Below are 15,506 nucleotides of genomic sequence, written 5' to 3' on the forward strand. Positions count from 1 at the left end.
CAGATCGAACTGCACCATAGAAGAAGTATAGCCACAAGAGCTTTGGCCATACTTCTCCCCTAATGGCAGGATTTTCAGGTTAAAATGAAGGAAAAAAATTGTGAAATTAAAAAATGAATGCAGCCATCACATCTAAGGACCGGTAAGTTGCAATACTATACATTTTTGTTCTTGGATTTAGATACACTTTAACTGTTCCATTGTTCTTTTGCAGTGGTATTGGTTTGGCTCTTTGTGAGAGGCTCCTCTCTCAAGATGATCAGATTCGCTTATGCTTGGCGTGCAGAAATATGCAGAGGGCTGAGGCGGCACGTTCCGCACTGCTGTCATCCCATCCATCAGCTGATGTAAGCATCCTGCAAGTTGATGTAGGCAAACTTAAGTCTGTGGTACAAGGAGCAAAAACACTGAGAGAAAGGCAAGTAACTTTATTATGAATGTGTTTTGTGTTTGGTAAAAAAAACAACAACTGTGTGCATAATCGTTAAAGCGGGTCTCCCTGAGAAAAAAAAAAAAGAAAAGTCAGTAGCTACCAATCCTGTAGCTGCTAACTTTTAATAGTAGGACACTTACCTGTCCAGGGATCCAGCAACGTCTTCAACAGGGCTAGTTCTTCACTAGCCTTCGGGTGCCCAACACTGACATCTTAACTGTGGGCAGTCAGCTGTGCTGCCTATGTACTTTGTGAATTGTCCCACAGTCCTCTGAGACCTGTGACATGTCCCAGAAGAATGTGGGGAGGGGGAGAGGTGAACCTCTGTTCGGATCACCTAGGTGATTTGAGCAGAAGTGGGAGCGGGTACCTGTCAAAATTAGTTACATGCTTAACCCACTGCCTCCCACCACCGAAAAAAAATTACCTGCCAAATGGTAGAGGAGGGGAGGAGGACCTAAATTGGAACTTCTTTTGGGTGAAGCTCCTTTTTAAAGTGTATGTTAACCCACTATTGTATAAGCATGCCACCCCCTCTGTTATATAGCTCTATGTATCCCTATGGTTGTGCTGTATAAAAAAGATGCCGATTATACCTTATATCAGAATGTCTTGTGACTCCTCGGCTCTCTCCTCTGCCCAGCTGACAGCTATAGCTGGTGGGGCCGAGCACTGCCGCTGGGGAGGAGAGAGAGCCAAGGAGTCACGTGAGCGTTGGGAGACGCTCTGATATAAGGTATAATCTGCATAATTTTTTATACAACACAGGGACACATAGCTTTTTATAACAGAGGGGATGGCATGCTTATACTATAGATATGATAGCAGCAGGAGTAGAGTATTGTGGAGTGGATGGAGCTGATAGGCAGGGAGGGGGGAGGAGGTCACAGGAGAGTAGAGAGTAGAGCTGTGGATGATGGAGGTACATAAGCTGACCACAGTGTCAGGACTCAGCAGCCATGATATACCGTGGCCAGTTTACAGAGGGGAGGACATTGCTAGGCAGGATCAGCCAGGGAATTTCAGGTGATACAGGGGGCCAAATTACACCACACAAGCACGGTGCTGTACAACATGTTTTAAGGGCAGGATCCAACCTGACTTGCACTCCACTATTAGTGGCTGTCGCTGATCCTTTAAAATTGTAAGCATATGGCTGTATGAAATGGTTGTGTGATAAACGCAAGATGAAGGTTCTTTTGTAATGACATTTTAATCTCTGTTTACTGTTTAAGGGGATAGATATTACTCGGGAGAGCTATTTTCATACTTGTCAGTAGATTAGTAATTATTTTCTGTTAATCTGTTGATCCAGGCACCCATGCTAGTCAGCATGACCAGGTTCAGGGTCTCCACTTCAGTGAAAGAGTATGCTGTACTTGGTACAAAATATGCTGGCAGTCTTTTACCCCATACACTGTACAACTTTTGTTGTCTGATTTCCTTTAGATTTACCAAAACCATGTAGTGCAAGGGCCTGCCTGATTGCATACAAATTGAAACGCTTAAGGTTTGACCTCATATTATATGGTTTTGGTAAATCTGAAGGGAAAAATTTACAGAAAATTGTATAGTTTGTATCCAGCTTTACAATCACACAATGGAGCAGCAGCATACTGAGCACTGCAGGGCAAACAACAGAGTTACTAACTGTTGACCCCCCACACATGTTTATGATAAAATCAAGTGACATCCCTTGTAACCTCCAGATATGAAGCTTATAGTGGTTGTTATGCCACTACTATAAAAACCTCCCATCTCCTCTGTTACATAACAATATGTGTCCCTGTGCCTGTGTTATATAAAAAATATGCTGATCTGTTCCTATATCAGAGCATCTCCCGGTGCCCACGTGGCTCCTCTGTTCTCTCCTTTGCCTGGCTGACAGGGCAGGGCCAAGCACTCCCGATGACATCAGCCGGGGTGGAGGGGAAGAGAGAGAGCCAAAGAGTCACATGAGTGCCAGGAGCCACTTTTATATAGGTAAGGTTTGGTATATTTTTTACATAACAGGCACAGAAACACATATTGTTATATTACAGAGGGGGGGATTTTATAGTAGTTATGAGAGCAGCAGTAGGGAAGGGGGCGGGCACTCACACGAGCAGACGGGCAGGGAGGGGGTAGAGAACGGAGGAGAGGACAGAGCAGGACAGAGTAGGGCTGTGGAAGATGGCGGTATTGTAGACTGACCACAGTGTCAAGGCTCAGCAGCCATGATAAACCGTGGTCAGTTTACAGGGGAGGGTATAGCCAGGCAGGATCAGCCTTTTTTTTTTTTAGGTGATAGCACTGTGCTGTATAACATGCTTTAAGGGAACAGGACCATTTTTTTTCATTTTTTTTTTTTATGTTAACAATCACTTTAACAAAGGAGAGAAAGATTTTGAAGACCGAGACAGCCAGATAAACAGCATTTTCAGAAAGAGGTCAGCAGTGGTGGCTGACAGATTTCTTTCAATACAGGTTTACTTTTTTTTGTGTACTTCTCTGTCCCATCCTTCTTTTTGTCTGTTGGAGACATGTCTCTGCCATGGAATTACAGAGTACAGGGGGCCCCCTACTTACAAACATCCGACTTACAAGCAACTCCTGCTTACAAACAGAGGTAGATAACAGGAAGTAAGAGGAAATCTACCTCTAGTAAGTGAAATTCTCTCCTGTAAGAGTTAATATGGGAAAAGGTGTCTCCACTGATGCTTTATCACCAATCCTTCTTTGCCTAACAGCCCAAAATTTTCAAAATCCAATTCTCATTGGGACAGAAAGTGAGGTGAAATCTTCTGTACAGGGGCACAGACTGCTAAACAAATGTTACAGGGGTGATAACCCTTCCCTATGTTATCCGAAAAGCTTAAAAATAGATTTTTTGGCTGGAGCTACACTTAAAAAATGTACCTGTTCCGACTTACAAACAGATTCAACTTAAGAACAAACCTACAGTCCCTATCTTGTTTGTAACCCGGGGACCCCCTGTACTGGAAACAGGAGTGCATGCATCAATACTTAGATTAGTTGAATCAGAATAATGAAATGATGGGAGTACATCACAGCTGTTCCTGGATTATCCCAGTTATTTCATCGCAGGTCCAAACGTGTACAGGGTTAGCCCTTTATCAGATGCTAAATATATTGCACAACTTTACACAGGTTTATTTGAGCATCTGGTGTACTACCACTAACTATTAATATCACAAGATACCCGATTATATTGTTAGATGGTACCTGCAGCACTTTATTCTTCCTCCATGCCCAGCAATTAGAGTTCCCTTTTTGAATTTGTAAAAAAGGGCTAACCCACCTGAAGAGGCAGGGTGCACAGAAGCAGTTAAAAGTCCCCATAAATATCCTCCTTGCACCATAATGGGGGTAGGTGCACGGAAGTGTCATGGGGACAAAGTAGCTGGTAGATGGAACCTCAATATGCGACCAGACCAGACGTTCCACGAACTTGGTAGTATGTAAATGCAGTTGATTCTTCGAGCACTATAGCTATTCAAAAAAGAAAAAATCTGAATCACCAGCCCCCTAGGGAGGTAAGTATCCTTGATCTTCATTTGCAGGATGTCTTTTAAAATGATTTTGTTATTATTTACCTGCATTTTGCTTTTATCAAGAAGAAAAAAAAAAGACTTATAAATTATTGCTACAGGAAATAGAAGAAGAAAGGTGGAACAAATCTGCAGTCCCCAACTGGACCCCAAGAATTACTGTTGAATTTCAGACACCAATCTCATACTGTTAGTATTAAAGTAAAGTTGCTGGCCCTCGTCTCTCTCAAATCAGTTATAAGAGGATTATGGTGGCATGTTAAGCTACGTTTTTTTTTAGAGGGAAGTGAACGTTATTTTCTTTATGTATATGATCGCACATAAAACTTGTGAATAGCGCTATTCATCATTTTAAAAAAAAGTACATTTCCTAGAGTCTTAAAAAAAAATCCGTCTTGCATCAGCTTACTTGCAGACAGGAAAAGCCATAGGTGAGAACTGTACCGCTGATAGAAATGGGACAGAACTATCCTTGTGCTTTAGGAGCAGTAAAACACACCTAAACCACATAGTAGTGATGGACTCTTACACAGGGTTATCACATACAAATGAGCGATCTCTACAAAACTCATTTTAACATTATGTCAGTGCTTGTATATTTCATTTTGAGTTTACAAAGTTGTGTTTGTTTTTTTGTCAGATATCAACATATAGACTACTTATATCTCAATGCTGGAATAATGCCTAATCCACGGATAAGTCTCGAAGCTTTCATCAAAGGTCTCTTCTCTAGGTAAAGTAATAGTATGCTTATGTCCAAATCGAAAGGTCATAAAGAAATGCATGAAAAATGTATACAGGCATACCCCACTTTTAAGTACACAATGGGGTTTATTTACTAAAGCTGAGAAGTGCAAAATCAGGCTCACTTCTGAAAGAAACCAATGAGCTTCCAGATTTTATAACCAAAGCTTAATTGAACGAGCTGGGGTTAGAAGCTCATTGGTTTCTATGCAGAAGTGAGCCTGATTTTGCACTTTCCAGCTTTAGTAAATAATATCCATTGTGTACTTAAAAGTGAGGTATGCCTGTAATAAGGTAAGGGTATTTTCACGTGACTGTAGCCTCATTGCTTTTCTGTATTCTGTTCCTGCAGCCCCTGCTGCATTTACCTGCTTTTTAATGCAGCTTTCAGTTTTACAGGTATACCCCATTTTTAAGTACGCAATGGGCTTTATTTACTAAAGCTAGAAGGTGCAAAATCAGGCTCATTTCTAAAATAGAAACCAATGAGCTTCCAGGTTTTATTACCAAAGTTTAATTGAACAAGCTGGGGTTAGAAGCTCATTGGTTTCTATGCAGAAGTGAACCTAATTTTGCACTTTCCAGCTTTAGTAAATAAACCCCATTGTGTACTTAAAAGTGGGCTATGCCTCTACTTCTCTATATACACATTAAATAATAAACACAATGCTACCAAATACTGAATATGTGCATTCTTCAACCTTGAAAAAATAGGTGCGATTACTGTTTTGAATCGCATGCAGTTTTCAGCACTGCTCCTGTGTGAACCCAGGCTGAAGTCACTATGACAAATCTGGGTTCTCACAGGAGCTGCGGGGGAAAACGCATGTGATTTGGACAGGAATCACACCGCATTCCTATTTATATCGCATGAGATTCTTTGCAGTGCGATTTGATCCCATTCCCCCAAAGCCAATTCCCCCCTTTTTGGGCCCAAAGGTATCAGTTGTAGGTATTGGAGCATTTGCACAAGTGCAAGTATTTGTGCAAATGCTTAGTATCCGCACCAGTATCAGTGCAACCCTAATTTACAGGATAAGTATACTTTCCCTTTCTCTATCAGATTTTCTCTGCAAATAATTTGGGTCAAGGTTCCTTTCCACCCTCTGTTATCCTCCTAAACTAGAACATGCAAACCCTCTTATGCCGCATACACACGTAGCCGTCTATCTGACAGACTTAGTCTGGCGGACTTCCCGCCAGACTGTCCGTCGGACTTTCCGAACGGGCTACTTGCCCACACACGGCACTTTTTCAGCGGACTAATACGGCGGACTAAGTCCGCCGTACTATCCGCCCTACTTTTGAAATGAACGGACTCGCCCACGCACGCGGAGGAAAGTCCGCTCATTTCGAGTGCGTCTCCAGGTAGGCGGGGCCCGCGAAGGAGACGTCGCTGGCCCCGCCGCCTGGTATGGACTTAAAGGGGAACCCCAACGCCGAAAAAAATCGGCGTGGGGGTCCCCCCAGGTCCACATCAGACCCTTGTCCGAGCACGCTACCCGGCCGGCCAAGAAAGGGGGGGGCGAACGAGCGCCCCCCCCCCCCTCCTGAGCCGTACCAGGCCGTGTGCCCTCAACATGGGGGGTGCCTTGGGGAAGGGGGGGCCGCGCGGCCCCCCCACCTCAAAGCACCTTGTCCCCATGTTGATGAGGACAAGGGCCTCTTCCCGACAACCCTGGCCGTTGGTTGTCGGGGTCTGCGGGCGAGGGGCTTATCGGAATAATAAGGGGGCCCCCGGATACCGGCCCCCCACCCTATGTGAATGAGTATGGGGTACAATGTACCCCTACCCATTCATCTGTAAAATAAAGTACAAAAAAAACAACAACACACAAGATAAAATAGTTTATTGCACAGCTCCGGGGGTCTTCCATCTTCGGGGGTCTTCTCGCCGGAATCCTCCGCTATCTTCTTCTAGCTCTTTTGCTAGCGGAGGAGCCCGGCTTTCTTCCTCGCCGCCGGCCTCTTCTTCCGACTTCGGGGGTCTTGTCCCCCTCTTCGATTCTTCTGCCGGGCCACCGCGCCTTCTTCTAGCTCTTTTACACGCGGTGGCCCGGTCTTCTGTTGCCGCTGTCGCCGCCGCTTTCTGTCCTTCTGTTCTTCTGTTCTCTTCTTCTTCTTCTTCAGATGTTGCCTCGCCGAGTCCTCCGCTCACAATGACAGGGACAAGGCACGCGGCGACTTATATAGGGACATCGCCGGATGATGTCCCCGCCTATTATGATGTCACAGTCCAAGAGGATGCTGGGACTGTGACATCATAATAGGCGGGGACATCATCCGGCGATGTCCCTATATAAGTCGCCGCGTGCCCTGTCCCCGTCATTGTGAGCAGAGGACTCGGCGAGGCAACATCTGAAGAAGAAGAGAATAGAAGGACAGAAAGCGGCAGCGGCGACAGAAGACCGGGCCACCGCCTGTAAAAGAGCTAGAAGAAGGCGCGGTGGCCCGGCAGAAGAACCGAAGAGGGGGACAAGACCCCCGAAGTCGGAAGAAGAGGCCGGCGGCGAGGAAGAAAGCCGGGCTCCTCCGCTAGCAAAAGCGCTAGAAGAAGATAGCAGAGGAGTCCAGCGAGAAGACCCCCGAAGACGGAAGACCCCCGGAGCTGTGCAATAAACTATTTTATCTTGTGTGTTGTGTTTTTTTTTTGTACTTTATTTTTCAGGTGAATGGGTAGGGGTACATTGTAGGGTGGGGTGCCGGTATCCGGGGGCCCCCTTATTAAAGGGGGCTCCCGGATTCCGATAAGCCCCTCGCCCGTAGACCCCGACAACCAACGACAAGGGTTGTCGGGAAGAGGCCCTTGTCCTCATCAACATGGGGACAAGGTGCTTTGGGGTGGGGGGCCGCGCGGCCCCCCCTTCCCCAAGGCACCCCCCATGTTGAGGGCACGCGGCCTGGTAACGCTCAGGAGGGGGGAGGGGCGCTCGCTCGTCCCCCCCTTTCCTGGCCGGCCGGGTAGCGTGCTTGGACAAGGGTCTGATGTGGACCTGGGGGAACCCCCACGCCGATTTTTTTCGGCGTTGGGGTTCCCCCTTTAAGTCCATACCAGGCGGCGGGGCCAGCGACGTCTCCTTCGCGGGCCCCGCCTACCTCTAGACCAGCTCGAAATGAGCGGACTTTTCTCCGGGCGGGAAAAGTCCGCTCATTTCAAAAGTACGGCGGACTAGCACACACACGGCCGGATTGTCCGCGGAAATGCGAGTCCGGCGGGAAGATTGGAGTGCAAAACTACTTTCTAAGTCCGCCGTACTTTCGGGTCAAAAAAGTATGCCGGAGGCTACACACGGGGGGATTGTCCAGCGGACTTGAGTTTGCCGGACTTTTCCACCCGCTTGTTTGATCGTGTGTACGCGGCATTAGTGGAATCAGCAAGCAGCCATAGTTTATAGTGATTTTAACTTCATTATGCACTTACACATTTGTACTACATCCACCTTTTCCCAACAATTGTTTTGGGCGTGTTAGCCCCTTCTGTGACAGCGCATGCAGTGCCAAAGAATTTCTAGATATGACACAAGATCAGTAGCTCTGGAAGTATAACCAGTGGCATATCAACGCTGTACACACATTTCCAACAATTTAGATCCCCGACAGCAAACCATCTCCATTCACACACATCCCCAGCAGATTAGCAGCAGCTTAGCTCCCTGCTGTACAAACGTCACCAGTTTCTCAGCCTCCCTGCCTCAGTTGAAGCTGGCCAGTGTTAATAAACATTGATATATAGTCGGGAGAGCAGTCTAAAGACAGTTGAAAATGTTAAATTACCGTAAATGTAGTTGCAAAGTTAACCACTTATAGACCAGAAGATTTGCCCCCTTAATGACCAGGCCATTTTTTGCGATACAGCACTGAGCTGCTTTAACTGACAATTGTGCAGTCATGCCATGCTGTACTCAAACAAAATTGACGTCCTTTTTTTTCCACAAATGGAGCGACAATATTTAAATTTTTTTTGCTATAATACATTTTTTTTTAAATGTAAAAAAAACAACTGTATTTATCAGTTTAGGCCGATATATATTCTTCTACATACTTTTGTTAAAAAAAAAATTGTAACTGTGTCTATTAAAAGTGTCTATTAAAATCGTAATAAGTGTCTATTGATTGGTTTGTGAAAAAGTTATAGTGTCTACAAAATAGGGGATAAATTTCTGCCATTTTGATTAGTCTTTATTTTTTTACTAGTAATGCCAGCGATCAGCGATTTTTAGCGGGATTGCGACATTGTGGCAGACAGATCGGACACTTTTGACACTTTTTTTGGGACCATTGACATTTATACAGAGATCAGTGCTATAAAAATGCACCGATTACTGTATAAATGTCACTGGCAGGGAAGGGGTTAACACTAGGGGGCGATCAAGCGGTTAAATGTGTTCCCTCGTTCTAACTGTGGGGGGGATGGGACTCACTGGAGGAGACTTATAGCTGTTCCTAATTACTAGGAACAGACAATCTGTCTTTCCTCTCCTGTCAGAATGTGGATTTGTGTGTTTACACACACACATCCCTGTTCTGGCTCTCGTGCCCACGATCGCAGGTGGCCAACGGTCATCGCAACTGCCAGCCACGTGCCAATTATCTCCCTTAAAGGTGCCAACATACACCTACGGCGATTCGTGGGATACGGCAGCTGGTCGGCAAGTGGTTAAAGAGAAGTACCCTGTAAGTAGATTTAACTGAATTTTTGGTAAAGTACACTTGTTCTTTTTTTTTTTTTCTTTTTTTGGGCTCTGTATTAAAAAAATAAACCATGGCCTCACCTTCCTTTTTTTTAGGGAGGCCCAGTTCTATAGAAGAAGCACCTCCGCGTGCTTGATCGCTTTATTTTTAGAGTGCCTTAGTGTCCCTCAAAATGGAAATATCAGCTACAATATTTGTGGTTTATATTTGGTCCACCCCCCACCATGTCAGTAGGCAAGTCGAAGATTTGGTGGAAACTGCTCTGTGGACCCCGTATAAGAATCATTTTTTCAACCAGAGTGTAGAGTAAGTTTTATGTTAGCCATTCTTATTTATCATTTGTTGCTTAGTATGTCAATTGGGTCATATAAGGCGGATTTCTGTGGCCTTTTAACAGTATATGTTTTTGTTGCAGGAATGTCATCAGTATGTTTGCAACAGGAGAAGGTCTTCTGACCCAGGAGGACAGGGTGACAGAGGATGGTTTACAGGAAGTTTTCGAGACCAATGTGTTTGGGCATTTTATACTGGTAACAGACTGTTTTTTTGGGCAATTAAAACACAGTCAGCCACTTAACAATTATTTTTCTGTGCTTTGTAGATGCAGATTCACTTTGCAAAATAAGTTTATTTTTCCATATCACCTAAAGAAGTAACATTCATTAGCAAAAATTTACTAAACTGGTGCACACAGAATCTGTTGCAACTGAGCATAGTAACCAATCAGCTGCTAGGTTTAATTGTCGATGCTTAAAGTGATTCTAAAGCCTTACGGTTTTTCACCTTAAATCTATATATTAAGGTAAAAAACCTGCAGAATCCCCCCAGCCCCCCTTATTCTTGCCTGAGCCCAATCCGATCCAGGCATGTGCACAAGAGCAGTGGCTCTTGCTGCTGTCTCCCTCCTACCTGGGCAGATTGATAAGCTCCCGCTGCTGTCCATCAAATGCTGTGCCGATCGTGCAGAGGGCTCCTGCCAAGTCGCCCACTGTGTGTCAATAGACACAGAAAGAGTGGCTAGGGAGCGAGCCCACATGGGTGCCCCCATATGGGAGCACTTGCCAAACATGAGGAGCCTGGAGCCCCAGCAGGGGACCCCAGAAGAAGAGGATTGGGGCTGCTGCTCTGTGCACAACCATTGCACAAAGCAGGTAAGTATAACATGTTTGCTATTTAAGTTTTTTTTTTTTTTAAATAAAGGTTTAACGTCACTTTAATTGAACAAGCTGGAGTTAGAAGCTGATGGGTTACTATACAAAATAATTTATTGATATGTAATTTTGATATCCAAATGTAGTGTTGTTCCAAGTAGTAAAAGGTTAAAGGATGTTTATTCACTTGACCCGAAAGAAAGGATTTATAAACTTGGACTATTCATGTTCTAAATATGTTTTAATAATGTATGTCCTATTTACACTTTTTCATTTTGGTGCATTGCATTAAAGTGGTTGTAGTCCTAAATCCTGTTCGTTTAAAGCAGGATATACAGCATAGTGCTTGTGCAGTGTCATTTGTCCCTCTCTATGCTGTAAAAAAATACCTGGCTGATTCCGCCTGTTCCTGTGTCCTCCGTGTGCTGACCATAGTAATCATGACTGTTGATCCATGATACCTTGGCCACTTTGCATGCCTCTATCATCCTGCAGTCTCTCCCCCTCCCTCCCTGCCTGTCAGCTCGGTAGTCTGTGTGTGAACCATGTCCTTTCGCCCCTCCTGCCACTATTCCGTTGTGGCTGCAAAATTACAAATCCTAAGAACCTCCTCTGTTGCAGCAAGATATACTGTGCAGTGCCTGTCTTTTAAAAAGTATGCTGCTAAATACCTTATTTCAGAGAGCCGCTGTGTGCTCACACGACCTCCTGCCAACTCTCCTCTTCTCTTCCTGGCTGACATTAGAAGAGAAACTCAGCCCTTCACGCTGTAGCCCTCAGATCAGGAAGTAGAGCGCAGGGAGGTCACGTGACCGCACAGCAACACTGTAAAATAAGGTATTTTGCTGCATAATTTTTAAAATACACATACACTGCACAGTATATCTTGCTGTAACAGGATTTCAGGATTTGTGATTAGTGACTTTACAACCACTTTAACTTACCAGAACAGACAATAATGGACATGTAGGATTTTTTTACATTTATTTTTTTATGTCGCAGCACACCACAACACACAATAAATAGTGCACTACAGTGTGTTTTGGTGCACTACAATTCGTGTGCATCAGGGGTAAGTTAGGTTAGTGCGCTGGGGTGCTGTTCAAAATTACTGCCAATGCACCAAATCTGGTAAGTGTAAATGTAAATAAATATTGTAATAATTTATATGTCTGTTTTAGATTAAAGAACTTGAGTCTCTGCTATGTCACACAGACCATCCTTCCCAGCTTATCTGGACTTCGTCTAGCAATGCAAGAAAATCTGCCTTCTCCTTCAGTGACTATCAGCACAGCCTAGGGAAAGAATCCTACAGCTCTTCAAAATATGCTACTGATTTATTGAGTGTTGCTTTAAATAAAAACTACAACCAAAAGGTAGGTCATTTAAATCTAGCATTCCTCAAGCATCTTCTACAGGGTAAAAAGGTGGAAAAGTATATACATGCATGCAAGTTTGCTAGGATTATCGCTATATGTGCATTGTTATTTATAGTTGTTCTTTTATTACAAGAGACATGTGAAAGACCTGTTTATAACCGTTAATAATTGATGTGCGCTATGAAATTGAAATTGTTATGACCGGTTTAGAATGATTTGGATCGGAGATACCCCATAATGTGAGTATCAGTCGCTGGGATTTTTTGTTTACAAGAGAGCCTGTCACATTTAATTATTCAGGGCTCTTGAACCTTGGTGCTTATATATCCCAAAAGGCCACCGAGCCGCAATACAAGGCCAAAATCAACAACATTTTGGCTTACATTAAAGTGGATGTAAACCCTCACATACACCCAGTGAAGTGAACAGCCTCAGATGATACATAGGGATGAAACAAATCCCCCTGCATAGGTTTTACATGGATATCTGCTGTCTTCAGCTTTCTAGACGCTTTAGAAAATGCTGATTGTGTTACAAATATTTCGTCCTTGTGCAGCAGTGGGAGGGTAGTCTTGACATACACTGTCTGAGAGCTGATTGGAGGAAAGGCACGACCCCCCCCCCCCCTCCACATAGGCAGAGGAACAAATAAACTTGAAGAGCTATGCTGTGAATAGACAACCTCTCTGCTTATCCATCTCTAAGCCCCCCCCCCTCCCAACACAAATATCCAGCTACTTTTATCTCCTGTGTCAGAGAACTTGTCAGAAGTTATCATGCTGATAACAGAGGAATGGAGCAGCAGAAAGGTAGCGCTTTAGAGAGAGATAAGCAATCACTACAGATATATGTGCCCAGGTCAGATTTCATGACTGGAGTTTACAAACACTTACAAACACTTCCATCTTTACTGCTTCTCTGACACACACCACAAAGGAAATGCTATGGGGGCTGTTTAAATTGGGTCTGCAATGATTGTTTAGTCTCCAGTGTCTACATAATCATTAAATAGGCAGCTATTTATACATTTGTTGGATGAAAGTCACACACATTCATGCAAGCTGCACAAATTGTGTTGACCATAATTTCTGTAGTAGGTTAAAGTAACACTAAACTCTGGTTTAAAAAATTTGATTCCAGTATGTATTCCTAAAGTGTCAATAACTGACAATTGCGCGGTTGTGAGACGCTGTACCCAAACAAAATTTGTCCTTTTATTTCCCACAAATATAGCTTTCTTTTGGTGGTATTTGGTCATCTCTGTGATTTTTTTTCTTTTTTGTGTGTGCTATAAGCGACAATTTTGAAAAAAACACAATATTTTGTGCTTTTTGCTTTTTGCTGTACTATCGAGATGACAGATCGCGGTTCCCAGCTCGTAGGAACTCAAAATCTCCCTCTTTTACAGAACTGGGATGTGTGTGTTTACACACAAACGTCCCTGTTCTGCCTCTTGTGCCCCTGATCACTTGTGCCTGGCAGTCATCGCAACCGCCGATCGGGCGCGCACGCACATGCTATCCTACTTAAAGGGACCGATGTATAGCTACAACAGTTCATGGGATCATGCTGACCTGCCACTGTATAATGACGGCGGCTGGTTGGCTAGTGGTTAAAAGCTTGTAATATACCTGTGTGCAGAAGCTTTTCATCATCCTTCAGTTTGTTTCTCGCAAATACCTGGTTGATCCTGCAGCTTTAATCCATTCTCTCCCTGCCAGTGGCAACTCTATTGCAGCCGTTCTTCTGGCTCCTCCATTGTCACACTTAGTGCGCATGCTCCATCTGTGTCTCATTTCTCCTATTGAAGCTGCCCTGCCTACTCTTTCCATAACTTGTGGAGTGGTTCCAAATGTTTGTCTAGCATTAGCTCCCTCCCTCTCCTATCTCTCACCTGCTCCTCACAAGCTTCTGTAATGTAATGTATGACAGCTAGCAGAGGAGAGGAATCCTCCATGCATTATCTCTGATGGATCTGCAGTGTAATTGACATGAACAATCATGTGGGGTGGCATCAATGATGATTGATGGAGGATTCCTCCCCTCTGCTAGCTGCCACTCATTACTCACATTTATTATTGTTATGCCGCAGCTCCCACAGCGGCCCCAGCTGTTATTTTATTATACAAACACAGAAGCAGTTTGATCCATAGAATCAGTTTTTGTGTATACACACATATTCATACATAAGTGACCGCAACAGTGCCAATCAGCCCACTGCGGCCACAGGAGGAGAAAGCCAACTTCCTGCAGTGACATCTGCCACCTGCATCACAGGACTTGTGCGTCCTCCGTCCACTGATCTCTAAGTAAGATGCAGAGCAAGTATCTGTGTCATAAGACCACAAGATAAAGCATCAGAAAAAAGGTATTCACACTAAATATTGAAACGTAATATATAGATACTATTGATTTTAGTGTCACCTTCCCAGCTGGAAAATTTTGCATAGTGTTAATGGGAAGCAGAAAAACACAATAAGAAAGGATTTTAAAAATGAAAAATAGATTACATTACATTAAGTAGTGAATGTGTGTGGACTATTGTATGACAATAAGGATATCATTTATTTTCACTTTAATCTCCATAATTGATCTCCATCTAAAGGCCAAAATGCAGTATGTTTTCTCACCGAGGTATTTCAGAACACTATACCACATTTTGGCCACTATATGGAGTGGGCAATCATAGGCATTAATATATTAGACCCCTTTCACACTGAGGCAGTTTTCAGGCGTTTTAGTGCTAGAAAAAGCACCTGTAAAGCCCTGAAAACTGCCTCCCATTCATTACAATGAGTGCTTTCACACCCGAGCGGTGTGCTTGTGGGATGTTCAGAAAAGTCCTGCAAGCAGTATCTTTGGGGCGATTTGGAATAACTGTATACAGCGCTCCAAAATGCCCATGCCCATTGCAATGAATGGGCAGCGCTTCCAAAGTGCCTGAAAAGCACTTCGGAAGTGCAGCAACACAGGAGTTTTTAACTCCTTTTTTGCTAGCGGCCGAAAAGCGGCTAAAACGAGCAGCGCTTTACCACTAACGGCCACCGCTTTTTTGTGGTGGTATTTGATCACCTCTGCAGTTTTATTTTTTGTGTTATAAACAAAAAAAGACAATTTTGGAAAAAAATATATATATTTTTTACTTAATGCTATAAAACAAACCCAATAAAAAAATTAAAAAAAAATCTAATTTATTCATCAATTTTGGCCAATATGTGTGCTGCTACATGTTTTTTGTAAAAAAAAAATCCCAATAGGCATATATTAATTGGTTTGCACAGAAGTTGTAATGTCTACAAACTACTGGATATATTTATAGATTTTTTTTATTATTGTTTTTACTAGTAATGACGGCAATCAGTGATTTTTAGCAGGACTGCGCCATTGACATTTTTTGAGGACCAGGGATACCAATACAGTGATCAGTGCTAGCAAAAATGCACTATCACTGTACTAATGACACTGGCAGGGAAGGGACTGACTTCAAGGGCGATCAAAGGGTTAAGTGTGCTCCTAGGGAGTGCTTTCTAACTGTGGGAAATGCTTTCACGGGGGG

The 15,506-nt window shown here is 43.7% G+C and overlaps 1 protein-coding gene across 1 annotated transcript in view; it reads left to right on the plus strand.

Moving 5' to 3' along the window:
- HSD17B7 (hydroxysteroid 17-beta dehydrogenase 7) overlaps nucleotides 1-15,506 on the plus strand; it is a 40,796-nt gene that overhangs the window by 11,948 nt on the left and 13,342 nt on the right. The window contains exons 2-5 of the mRNA XM_077452623.1: nucleotides 215-418; nucleotides 4,625-4,717; nucleotides 9,836-9,950; nucleotides 11,753-11,947. Of these exons, the coding sequence (XP_077308749.1) occupies nucleotides 215-418; nucleotides 4,625-4,717; nucleotides 9,836-9,950; nucleotides 11,753-11,947 (607 nt within the window). The remainder of the gene's footprint in view (nucleotides 1-214; nucleotides 419-4,624; nucleotides 4,718-9,835; nucleotides 9,951-11,752; nucleotides 11,948-15,506) is intronic.

The sequence above is a fragment of the Lithobates pipiens genome, unplaced genomic scaffold (genome assembly GCF_037356315.1).
Source record: "Lithobates pipiens isolate NorthernLeopardFrog02 unplaced genomic scaffold, aLitPip1_a1.2 Scaffold_23, whole genome shotgun sequence".
Lineage (NCBI taxonomy): Eukaryota > Metazoa > Chordata > Amphibia > Anura > Ranidae > Lithobates > Lithobates pipiens.